The sequence below is a fragment of the Chaetodon auriga genome, chromosome 3, assembly GCF_051107435.1.
Source record: "Chaetodon auriga isolate fChaAug3 chromosome 3, fChaAug3.hap1, whole genome shotgun sequence".
In the NCBI taxonomy this organism is placed as follows: domain Eukaryota; kingdom Metazoa; phylum Chordata; class Actinopteri; order Chaetodontiformes; family Chaetodontidae; genus Chaetodon; species Chaetodon auriga.
The window spans coordinates 27,533,523-27,546,543 of NC_135076.1; the positions used below are offsets into that span (position 1 = coordinate 27,533,523).

At 43.0% G+C, this 13,021-nt stretch overlaps 1 protein-coding gene and 1 long non-coding RNA gene across 2 annotated transcripts; one reads left to right on the forward strand and one right to left on the reverse strand.

Moving 5' to 3' along the window:
- Window positions 1-273: 273 nt before the first annotated feature.
- On the reverse strand, window positions 274-6,194 carry LOC143318761 (uncharacterized). The gene is made up of 3 exons (XR_013077024.1): window positions 5,890-6,194; window positions 814-882; window positions 274-694 (listed from the first exon to the last, which is right to left on the reverse strand). It is a non-coding gene; the product is annotated as an uncharacterized LOC143318761 (long non-coding RNA).
- Window positions 6,195-7,865: 1,671 nt separating this feature from the next.
- Window positions 7,866-9,858, forward strand: sox14 (SRY-box transcription factor 14). The gene has a single exon (XM_076721710.1). The coding sequence runs from the start codon at window positions 8,317-8,319 to the stop codon at window positions 9,031-9,033; it is 717 nt and encodes a 238-aa protein (XP_076577825.1). The 5' UTR covers window positions 7,866-8,316; the 3' UTR covers window positions 9,034-9,858.
- Window positions 9,859-13,021: the final 3,163 nt, after the last annotated feature.

The following is a 13,021-nucleotide window of genomic DNA, read 5'->3' on the forward strand; positions in this document are numbered from 1 at the left end:
ATGATGGAGGTCAAGCTCTGTGGTCCAATCAGAAGCTTTATCTTTCAGGGGAAAGGTCCGTTTTTATGAAATTATAAGATAACAGAGGAACACAGAGGAAGAGCTTTTCTTTGCAGGGACAGAATTATGATCAGGACAAACCTCATTCTGTGTTTAGAACAAACAAGCCAAAAAGTTCGACACGGATATTTCTGTGGCAGTCGTTTGGTGAAGTATCTTAACTGTAATGTGAAGTCGGGAAAAAAAAAAGGAGCACTTACAATGGAAAAATTAACAGAATTTATTTTCCCCATCTCGAACAGTAAGATTATGACAGTTAAAACACATCAAAGCCCAACGTATGGCAGAGACTTTCTGAATCCATTTCCAGTGGGAACTCTAAATTGAACCGTCTTTTGAACTGGCGGTCTCTTGAGATCTTCTATAAAAGTGTAAAAGAAATGGAAACTGATATCTCACAAGGCTAGAACAGATCATTCAACGGAATTAATTAATCATTCGCTGATACAGATTTGTAGAATTGTATTTTTTTTTTTCTCCGTCAGTCTGTCGGGCTTCAAAAGCTTCTACGTTCTCATTCACATCTGGGTTGTCTCTGTTTTTGATTTTACAATACCTACAATCCAGCTCAGACCTCACAAGCTGCTGTTTGTCCAGTAAAGCTTCGCCCGCTTCGTCATTCAGGATGAAAATTCTGTAAACAAAACAGGGAGGAAAGGTACATGAGTGGGCTGATTGATATGTGCGGTTCTGAGACATTGAAGAGGAGCTCTGTGGAATATTGATTTCCAGTTTCAGTTCTGAATTCATCACCTGACTCACGGGAGCTCTGCATCATGTCTCCAGGTTCAGGTCGCAGACTCGGTGGAGATACTGGCAGCCCTGTGATGGGAGGTTAAAGCAGGTTTTATAAAAAAAACCATTCACAAAAACGACTACAGGTGGAGGACGTTCATGTGTTTTTGTGTTGAGCTCTGTGTCGATTATTGACCCAGTAAATGACACTTTTGTTTGAGTCTCCACACTGTAATATAACCACCAAATCAAATGAATCAATACTTTATATTTCCCAATTTGCTGGCTTGTGTTTATTAGAAAGTATTTTTCCAATAATTAAAAAAGACGGACGGAGCCTGAATGTCAATGCTGGGCACGCACTCCTCAGACACTGATGAGATATAGCTTCAGGCTAATGAGGTGGTGAGTGAGGATAAATGTGTCATAGGTGTTATCATGATGCTTTACCTGAAAAGAACAGTTATTTAATTTGAGAATTCCCCCAAATACAGAACGTAGTATAATGACGGTTGGCATCTACGTCTTCATTTTGTCAGCCATGATGGTGTTTAGTAATGAATTTTACCTCAAGCTTTTTTTGGCATGATGAAATTAGAGCTTCTTAATTTATTTATTTAGAATTTGAAACATATGAATACATAAATAAATAAGTAAAATAGGATTTTCATAATTTATTTTTAAAAAATCAACTCAAGGTGAGCCCAGTTTTGTGTGAAGTAACAAGCACAAACAGGGTTTTGAGACAGACGTGTCACTCAGGTCAAGAACTCCATCTTCCCCTCAGACGAGGTCTTTCCTCAGCATCAAACTGTTGGTCGTTGTGTATTGTATTATTGTGTATTCTGTGCCTGCCACCACAAGAACAAGCGTGTGCTGGAGCCAGATGAGGTCTATGGCTTTGACTAGTTATTTATTTATTTTGGATAATCCTTTGACCCTTGGCACAGACAGGAACTGTTCTCCAAGCAGTTTGATGGTTGCTCGGGAGGACTCCAGTGGAAGTAGGTAATAGGATCTGCATCCAAGATGAGAATCCATGGATCTGGGAGCATTCCTTGGGACTACCAAATCCCTGCCCCAGCTGTAGGTGGGTTTACAGTCAATGAGGTGTAGGCTTGGGAGATGATGTCAAGGGACTGATGCAAAATCAGGCGGTTCAAGCAGGCAGTAGGAGGACCTTAAGGACAATCATTTGGTGGCCTGCTGAAAACCTGGGAGATCTCTGCTGAACAGATTTACCTTCAGCTGTGGACCATGATGTTGCTGACCTGCTTAATTGGTCTCTGGCATAGAAGCACCATGGACAAGAGCTTTTTCCAATTCTGACTGACAAATGCCAAAGTACTGTCCACCTCTCCCCTGGTCTGGGACAAGTGGAGGTTCTTAACTCAGGAACACTGAGAAGAGCCCATGGAGAACATAGATGGAAGATGTAAGAGTACTCAGATTGTTGTTGAGGAGTACTCAGATTTTAGACTTGACTGCTCCAAGTGGCAGATTCCTGGACATCAGGAGGAGGAGGAGGAGGGTGTCCTCACAGTCCTTGTTGAAGGGTCCCATCTGGCTACTGGACTGGGGAAAGATGTGGGAGATAAGATTGATGGAAGAACTAGCAGAAGACTTAGCAGAACCAGCCTCTATTGCTTACAGTGTCCTCGAGAAGATGTAATTAGAAGATGTGATTGATGACTGTTGGGTTTCTTCACTGGCAGCACAAAGTTAAGGGTGCAGGACAAAGTGGGTAGCCTTGACGGAGAAGTTGATGGTGCTGGCTTCCAGATTGAAGAAAACCAGACAGCATGTCAGTGGATGTGGGAGCATCATGGCTCCACATCAGACAGATGTGCAGCAGACAACAGGACGGCAGGTGAGGTTGGAGGAATTGGCCCATTGGAGCACCTGAATTTGTGCGGTTGTGGATCAGGTGGAGGAACACATCACATTTCTGATTCTTGGACAGCGTAAGATTGTAGAAGAGGAGAATCCACGTTGGGCCTTTACTGTCTGGATGAAGGTTCCTGTGATCGGTCCAAAGGTGTTTTGGTTCTACCAGCCAGTGCTTCCATTCTTCCAGGACCTCCTGCATCATCTGCAGCTCCCAGTGGCTGATTCAGAGGAAGGAAGGCAGCTTCTGGACCTTAAAATACATTTTGTGGAGGAGGAACCCTAAATCCATCTCGGTGGTATCCACCTCCAAACAAAAGGCAAAGAACCGATATGAGAGTACAGTTGTGATACCATTGAAGGGCATCGTATGCTCTGTCTGCAGGTCCCTCTGTTCCACTGAAGATACCCTGAAGAGTCATCACCGACTGTGGCAACAGAGCGAAATCACAAACAAAAAGAAGTTTAGTGGAGCTTCTTCTGAGTGGTTGTGTCCACTCAGACACCATGTTAACTTCATGCCATCAGAAATCATGTCATCATTCCAAAGACGGCACAGATATGGATGAAGTTACGTCTCCTCTCAATTATTATTAAAATGTATGTTTTGTGTGATTTATATACGTGTGTATCATGGTTTATTATATTGTTTAATTCTTAAATTATATATCATGTTATTGTTTAGTAGTTCAGATTCTCATTTCTACTCATAAGGTAAATCTTATCTGGTGAGTCACAGTCTCATGTGAAAGGCTGAAATCCCCTGCAAAGAAGGCCAGCTCTAAATTAGTTTTTTTTTCTCTTAATGAAGGTCAGGAGAGAGTCACATCTTTCCTTTTGTGATAATTTATCCCTATCTCCTGTTATCTCTCTTGCCCCTTTAATCCTAATTGTATTGTATAATTGTGTGATGTGGACCTGGTGGTCTTTGAAGTATTGCCCCTATCCTTTCATTATTACCTGATGCCTTGAACCTTTGTTCATTTTTTCCGGCCCTGCTCTGCTCTATCCACTGTTGCGCTGAAAAAGGCGAGAACAGCTTAAGTGTAGTCATTTTAAAAGATTTTATTCAAGTCTGAATGTACTTTGTTAATGGGAAATTGTCTCCACAAAGATGGATATATATGAGTATTTTGTGTAACATACGCTCCACGTTGGCAGCACATCTCTCATAACACTCATTACATGAGATTAACGCTCGTGTTGACGGCTGGATTTGAGTTTTACAATAATTTCTGTATCTGCCTTTTTGTGTTTTACATTGGAAGTGTAATTATCAACAGTTAAGTCATACTCGTGCAGTTTTGTACCATTTCAAACGCCTTTAGCGTGAACACACGTATTTTAATGTGAAAATAGAAATGAGGCAGATAGAAAGCGTTACTGTAGAGGAATCTGTGCAGTATCACTCAGTATCCGGATTACACCACTCTGCTCAGTTACAATGGATTTTATGTTGCTCTCTGAAATGTTTGCATGTGGATCAGAAATTAAAATTGATGAAAACGACTACAAGTGAAAACTGTGTACAGTTAAATTATTTGGCTGTATTGAGTTCATTCAAAGTTATTTAATAGTAGGTTTAAAATTTCAAGGGGGACTCAGTCCAGATAGTTGAGATGATAATATTTAGACTCATGTTGAATCATTGAAGCACTGACTAATTGCTGGTACAGTATTGTCATTTTAACTCTCCTCCAACCAGAAGGCACATTCAAGCAAACTTTTAAAAGCTGAGTTTGTTGTTGCTTTGTGTGTATTTTTTTTTCCTGTTCACATCTTGTGTGTGTGTGTGTGTGTGTGTGTGTGTGTGTGTGTGTGTGTGTGGTGTGTGTGTGTGTGTGTGTGTGTGTGTGTGTGTGTGTAATTTTGTTACACACACATATGTTTATATATATGTAACACAGTTGGCTAATTTAAAGTAGGACAGTTAGACATATTTTGGCTTTTGACAAAAAAAAGTTTTTATGATCATTTCAGGTGCTTTAATTTATTCGGAATGTGGTTTAACAGCACTGTTAAAAAAAAGCTTGAAAACATTCTGCTGCAAAAAAAAAGTTCGGAAAGTTGTTGACCATGTGAGTTGTCTCAGTTTCTAATATTTTATTTTTTACAGAGAACCATCACTAAATAGGATGGAAATACAATAAAAGGCATTGAAATGTCAACCCTAGCTTTTAAGAGTTTTTGAGGCAGGACGCAAGTGTGCAGTAAAGAAAACCTCTTAGGCTTCAGCACCATGGACAGTTCCGGTGGGGGAGCTTACCTCAATGCGCTCCACGGGAGCCCAAGTTGGCTAATAGGCTCTGTGTGTGTCAGGCCGCTCCCCATTCACTTTTTAAGGCGAGATGGATGGACATGTGTCCTTAGATAATCCGGTGTGTGTGTGTGTGTGTGTGTGTGTGTGTGTGTGTGTGTGTGTGTGTGTGTGTGTGTGTGAGCGCGTGTGTGCGTGGAGGGGGTGGTGTCTCGGGCGCGCGCCAACGCGTGTCTGTTTGTTTGAGCTGTAACTGGTTAAAATAAACTTTGATCAGTCGTCAGTTTTGTAGTTATTGACACGAGCAGCTGAGACTGAGCCTTCTGTTTTCAGCCTGGTTTTTCCAAAACAATCACATATTTTTAAAAAATATTCTGTTTTTATTAACTACATTCTTACTCTTTTTCTCCACTTTTTCTAAATTTCTTTCAGCTGATTTAATGAAAATCAAGTCGTTTGACTTAAGTTTGAGACGGCGAGAAGTTTTCAGTTTTTAGAAGTTTAAAAGCACAACTACTTTATTTCTAAAGTCTAATTTTTCGTTGGTATCTCAGCCTGCCTCATGTGCACTAACGATCATATTTGAGAAAAACTGAAGAGAAAGTGCCGATGGAAAAAAATAATCATCTCAGTCCTTGACAAATTAAAACCTATTGCATTTCTCATTATCCCTTTAAATTGTCGAGGGAACTTTCAGGCGTGCATTTATTAGACAATCCGGTTTTGAATAAGAAATATAGTTGACTTCTCCCTCGCGAGAAGGAGGCTCAGCCCCTAAAATAATTTCCCGTTATCTAATTCATTGATCTCAAAATGAAGCCTAAGCTGGTGATGTATGGCAGCCTCGACGCTACATATCAAATTGCATTCGCTGTTCAGTGAAAGATAGCACAGCACAATTTAAAACTTCAAAATAGGCTGAAATACAGAGCGAACATGCAGGACACTACCTCACGGCTCCTGATGAACATCGCAGCCTGCAGATTGGGAGGATTTGAGGAGGTTTTGCAGGCATCCGGTCGGCGCTGTGCTGGGAGAAGTCGGGGGCGTCCTCAGCTGTGGGCTGCATTGTTCTGCAGGTCGGGGTTAGGAGGATTTTTCTCCCAAAACGGGCTTTTTTTTTTTTTTTTCAAACGATAATTTCAGGGTTTGCAAAGAAAGATCTGATGGAAATCTTCTTGTTCCAGGCTGCCGCTCGACGCATGCGTGTGTGGGGCGACGGGGAGCGGAGAGGGAGCGTGAGAACGAGGCGCAGATGGTGCTGAAATATGAGAATATCAGAGGCGGAAAAATCAGCTGCTTTTCTCTTCATTTTGCCTCCAAAATTAAAGAGATTTCGGCCTTCATGAGATAATATTTCTCTCAGTTTGTACAGAATTAAATCTTAATGTTAGCACTGATAAAACATGAGCCATAAATGTAGAGAAATGTTGGGTTTTAGTCTGACCACATTTCTGAGGTATTTTATTTATTTTTGATGTATTTATCATGCAGCATACTGGAGATATTAGCAGTCAGTGTGCTGTGGTGATAATGTAAAGAAACTAAAATCATCTTGCAAGTGACACACACACACACACACACACACACACACAGAAAAATGAGATAATTACAAAAAGATGGGGTCCACAACATCCGCGTGTGCGCGCTCATGAATTTCTATAGCTAAATAGGTCGAAGACAGCCTTAAATAAATCTACTTAGCGGTGTAACTAACCAGAGAAGACTCTCAGGATTGTATCTCCAATCACAGCATTCTGACTGTGTGAAAAAAAAAAAATCAGCTGTCTGCGCTTCGTTTAATAATCACAGCTGAAGGAATCATATATCAAGCACATTAGCCCGAGGGCTATTAGGCAATGGTCCCCATTGAAATGAGCATTTTTAAAACCATCACTGTGCCTCCTTAAAACCACACTGGCACGCTGATGCGGGCTAATGCAACAATTACCGCCTCACAATGACGCTTTTCCAAACCTTTACAGTTGATGTAATATTTTCTTGCTGTTTGTAATTCTGTCACACTTGAGCTTTTCCATAGGTTCAGCAATCGGTGGCGCGCACGAGCTCGAACCGCGTGTGTGCGTGCGTTCGCGCGCGTGTTTGTTTGACGGGCCCCTTTCAACAGGAAGGAAGTGCCAGGGCTGGCTGTTAATTGTGCCATCCTTTGGAGGGGGGTGTTCAGGAGAGGTCACACCTGCTGAAGCACCGCGGCTCACTTGGACACGGCGCCATCACTGCGGGGCTGAAGCCCTGCCGAAGTGTCCGTGAGCAAGACCCCGAAGCCCGGCAGGTGCAGAGGGGCTGCCATGTCTGCTTTTTGAAATGCAAGGAAAGGGATGAGCCTTTCTTAAAGAAATGATTATTATTATTATCATTGTTATTACACATTCCCACACTTTCAGAAAGGTGCCCCAATGTGTCCCCCACCCCCCACGGACTCTATGTATTCTATATGTATTTTTGGGACGAAGCATAAAAGCACTCCTCTGTATTTCCGTGTGAAGCTGCTGTATCCTGTAAATTGGCTGCACGGTGTGGTCACCTCTCTGGATTGAAGTCAGGTTTTAACTGGTGGAGAGGTTGAAGGTCCATGTTTGTTGCGATTCATTACATTAAATGGAATCAGGGAGGGATCCTGAGTATTACCCCCCCTCCACACACACACACACACACACACACACACACACACACACACACACACACACACACACACGCACACACACACCCCTCTTTCCTTATTTTTTTGCACACACACACACGCTCTTTGTTTATGTTGTAATGTACATATATTTTTGGTGAAGGTATTATAATCGCCGGTCTTCGTGCTGATTGGGCGCTCAGGTTGGTGAGTGAACGCCCTGCAGATTATGTCAGATTGCGTGCAGAAACCAAACCAGCCCAGCCTTTGAACTTCACCGCTTTTGGCTCGTATTCACGCTCTTCCGCTCATTTCCAAGCCAGGTGCTTGACGACAAACCTCAGAGAGAGAGAGAGAGGGAGAGCGCGTCGCAGAAAAAAATAACACTTTTACGACTCCTGCAAACTGCCTGCGTAACATTGCTTTCACCTTTGAGGATTTTTTTTACGTGTGTGCATCTCGCATGTATTTTTTTCCCGTGTTGCCTGCCGCAGGTCTGAAAGAGAGTTGTAACTGGACTTGAACGAGCGCGCGTCAGTGTTTTAACTGTGGGAAAGCAGATCGGGCTCTGGATTTTTATTTGATTCTATTTGATTTTTGCTCTTTTCCGCACTCCGAACATCCCAGACGTGGCATGACTGGTATCTGGCATCTAGACAGGTGAATAGTTTCCCTTCCTTCCGATAAGAACTTTTCCTCGTCATTAACACTGAGGATAAAAGCACACTTTTTAAAGATGTCAAAGCCGGCTGATCATATCAAGAGACCCATGAACGCGTTCATGGTCTGGTCCCGGGGCCAGCGGAGGAAAATGGCACAGGAGAATCCCAAAATGCACAACTCGGAGATCAGCAAAAGACTGGGCGCCGAGTGGAAGCTGCTTTCAGAGTCTGAGAAGAGACCTTACATCGACGAGGCCAAGAGGCTGCGGGCTCAACACATGAAGGAGCACCCCGACTACAAGTACAGACCCAGGCGCAAGCCCAAAAACCTGCTCAAGAAGGACAGGTACGTTTTCCCTTTGCCTTACCTCGGGGACACCGATCACTTGAAGGGACTTCCCGTGTCGGCCGCGGACTCTCTTTTGGGCCCCTCGGAGAAAGCCAGAGCGTTTCTGCCGCCGACGTCCGCCCCGTACTCCTTCCTCGACCCGAGTCAGTTCAGCTCCAGCGCCATCCAGAAGATGACGGAGATGCCGCACACGTTGAGCACCAGCACTTTGCCGTACGCGTCCTCGTTGGGATACCAGAACGGCGCGTTCGGCACCCTTGGGTGCCCCAGTCAGCACACCCACACCCACCCGTCGCCCACAAACCCGGGCTATGTCGTCCCGTGTAACTGCACAGCCTGGTCAGCGTCAAGTTTACAGCCCCCGGTGGCCTACATACTTTTTCCAGGTATGACCAAGACTGGGATAGACCCATATTCATCCGCACACGCCACTGCCATGTAACCCTCAAGACTCTTTTTTTATTCACTTGAATACTGAAATGCATGTAAATATATTATGGACAGCGCGCCCCATTAAAAGGCATGAACAGTATTAACTGCCTTGGACTTGTTATGGCAAAAAAAGAAAAAAGAAAAAAAAAAGAAAAACAAACTTTTCCAGAAATCCAACAAGTTCCTGACTTGAGCAGAGGAGCTGGGATTTGGTGTAAGGGACGGTGCCCTGTGAACTGTAAGAAATGTAAATGTTATAACGTTTATGGCAGCCAGAAAAGGAGGCCTTTAACTTTATTTATTGTGTACATTTCAATGCTGATATGCTGATTTGTGTTGATTATTGATAGGGTACTCTTTTATTTTGAAATTTGGCTTGCACAATTAGCATTCTTATTTCCTGTATAGGCCTGAGTAGTCTACATTTTGGCACTCGTAATTTTATGATGTTCTGGATAGGGTCAAATCAGGACCTATAGGCTGGATTACATACGGGTCATATTGTTTATATTTATCAAAAACTGGCACATAAAACCAGACGGTCTATTTAAGATGACAAAAAGAAAAAAAATCATCACATCCAAATGTTTTATTTTGCATTTTTCCTGTGGTTCAGTGCTAATATAGTCACACGCGTCATTTATATTTTGGTTTTTGTTTTTGAGGATAACTTCTATTTGAATTCAAGGAGTTATATGTGTATTATCATCCAAGATGGTAATTTAAAATCTGTCATGTTATGGAAAGGATAATGTATCTAGAAGGTTGATACCTCCTGCTCTTTGTTCAACTGCTGAACGAAGGCATTTCGAATAAAGACAATCTGTCTTCAACGCTATCAATGGACTGTATTTGTAGCTTATTGGGTACTTGAGATGGCTGAGATAGTTGAACTCTGCGTAGGTGCTGCGGGCAAGTTCGACCTGCCAGAATAAAGGCCTAATTAAATAGATTTTTAAATGTCAAGAAAATCCTGAAAAGTTGAAATAATGTAATTTAATAAACGCTCCAAACGGAAATAATTATCCGCTAAAACGCGAGTGTAAGTCACAGCTTTTTTATTGAAAATAAAACAAATGTGAGAATTTTGTGCAAGACCCAACTTGACCCCAGACTGATCAATGCTGCTGAACATTAAGGAACTGGCCTTTCCGTAGAACAATGAGAGCAGAATCGATGCTCTCCTCGCGGATCGATCCTCGCTGTGCGTCTTTTGGAGCTGTCAGGCTGCTGCGCTCTCGTCATTTCCTCAACGAGCCTTAATTGCCTCCGCGTTTGGCTGCTTCTCCTTCTTCTCCTTCTGCTGCTGCTGCTCTCTTTTCGTTTGGAACAGGTTTCAGACATGTTCAGCACGGTGAAGGTGTTTTTGTGACACAGGGATGAACCGGTTGTGATCTTTTGATGTTTGACAGTTCAGGAGAGGCCTCCCCGGAGGGATTCCGCCCGTCCGACTTGTCTGACTGCTTAATCACTTCAAGGAAGGAGTCTTCTTAATTATAGGTTTAACTAATGGAACAGACTGAATGTGGGGCGATGTTTTTTCTCTTGTAACTCGCTGGCTGGCTGTGCAGCAGCCCACCACACTACAGTGCGGTTTAAATATCTCTGCGTGTGTGTTTACTTAAAAAAGGCGCTGCAGCCAAAAGCCCGCTAAAGCCTATTACCAGCCAGCCCCTCACACGTGTTTAAACCTGTGCGAACTTGCAAACCATCGGGCTAGCTCTCATTAAGAGAATACTGCATGGAGACGGGAGGCATAATGCGCGAATTGAAAGATTTAAATGTGAATTCAGCGCAGTTTTTCCCTCCATCTGTTCACGCAGAGGAGGATTTGCGCACGCGGTCTTACGCGCCCTCGTGTTAGACGACTCTGCTATTAATTAAAAATTTCATTCCACGTCCAAATTGTTTACTTATCTGCCAGGAACATATGCTGAGAGAAGTTAAAGATTCACGATTCTGCACTATTGCCCAAGGTGCAATTCAATCCTGGGGAGGAAGGGAGGGAGGAAGAGGAGGGAGGAGGACGGGCAGATTTTTATGACAGACTCGGTCCTTATCTGCAGCTGTAAATTAGGGTGATACTTCATTGAACCGAATGTGAAGTTTTACATCAAACCCCTAAAGCATCCTAATTCAACTTTGAAATTAGACAATTATAATTACTTTCAGGAGTAACAGCAGACGTGGATATATTTTTTTCCATGATGAAAATGAGGCGAACAGCCCTCCTCTGCCTCCACATATATGTGGCTGTTGTTTCACATCACTGCGACAATTTTCTTTAGAATATTTCCTCCGTTTTTATTAAAGCTGCTTCAAGTTCTGCCGGGTGCGACTCACTCACTACCTGTAATTATCCAACTTAGTCACGGGAATTGAGTGTGGTTACAACGCCCTGGAATAAATAACCTTAACGCTAAACGGCATCTGAGAGGTATAATGGGAGGGAAATTATGATTTGAAATTATAGGGAGGCTTTTAAATCTCTCTTTAACTCTTCCCCCCTTGACGTTTTTATTGGAGCACAACAGAGAGAATTCAATCTGCCTTATCTCTCCAGGACTCCTTTTCAGCGCCAGATCAGAGAAAAGGCAGAGGATAATTGTTCTTTATTTTATTTAATTTAACGCGACAGCCGGCGCTTTCAGGTCATTTATATGCTTCATTTAGTGATAAAAGTCAACGAGGAGGGGGACACCGAGCAGAGCTGCGCTTTTACTTTTTCCTCCACAACACTTTAAGTCCAAAAAATGTAAAACAGATGAAACAGAACCAGCGGAAGGAGGAGGGGGGGGGGGGGGGGGGGGACAAGACATTTTTAATTAAAAGCCATGGGTCATTTACATTATTGTCTTTTAATGTTACCCTGAAATCATCTCCAGTAATTGCAGTTTGATAAGTGGCTGTTGAGAATGTGGGCTTGTATTAAGGCGCACTAATTTCCTAAATCAAAAGGGAAAAGTCCCCTCGAGGAGAGGTTGAAGAAAAAAAAAATGTATTGATGATGGTTCTGATGATGATGATGATGGTGATGATGACAGTGTCATTGTTGTTGCTTCTCCTGATGATGGCGGAGAAAAGGGATGATTAGAAGCTAAATGCAGGCTCGTCCCTCAAAGACGCGTTTGTTTTGGCTCGTTTCAACACGAGATTCGACACAAATATATATGGAGAAATTATTTTGGGGGGGATAAAAAACTGATCTCATTTCAGCATATTAAATATTGTCTCCGAAAGACCAAAAAAAAAAAAGAAAAAGAAAAAATAAATCATCACTGGCTAAATCCTGGTCTATCTAAAATTGAATCTGGGATACCATTTTGACGGGAGAAAAAGTAAAACCGTACAGTTGTGTTGTTTGAAGACGCGGGGGCTTGAATTTGGGGGTCCCTGAATTCTCATTTGAAAGAAATGAAATCGTGAACGAGCTGATAAAGAAGAAAGGGAACGGATGAGCTGAGAGAAAAGGAATCATGCCACGGTCGTTTAATGTGCTGCGCCAGACGGAAAAGTGATTTACACCAAGACTTTATTCCTCCCGACACATACAAAGACAGTGCACGGCGTCCTCTTATTTATCGGCCGCGCACGCACGCGCGCGCGCACGCACGTGGGCCTGTACGGTCCATTCCGTGGAGTTCATCGGACACAGATACGGAGAGCATCTGCAGGCTTCACCTGGAAGCAGCCTGCACACGCGCCCATCAGCCGCTGCGGAAAGTTCGCTCTGCGCTTGTTTCCGCACTTTGAGCGCAGTTTTCAGACTTTGCGCAGCTGCTCCTTCAAAACAAAACAAAACTGACTGGATGTTTGCACGTTCAGGCCTGATGTCTGCTGCTGACTGCCGGCCTCGCAAACAACACAGACCCTTCCTCGCTTATTAAAGTCAGAGCACAGTTAAAGGATGGTCTTCTCATTAAATATGATATTTCTGTGTTACCAAAGCTAATATATCCATTAGCTTTTAAAGTGCACACATTAATCACAAGTCTTGC

Coding starts and splice junctions, on each gene's coding strand:
- sox14 (XM_076721710.1), top strand. CDS start 8,317: ATGTCAAAGCCGGCTGATCATATCAAGAGACCCATGAACGCGTTCATG.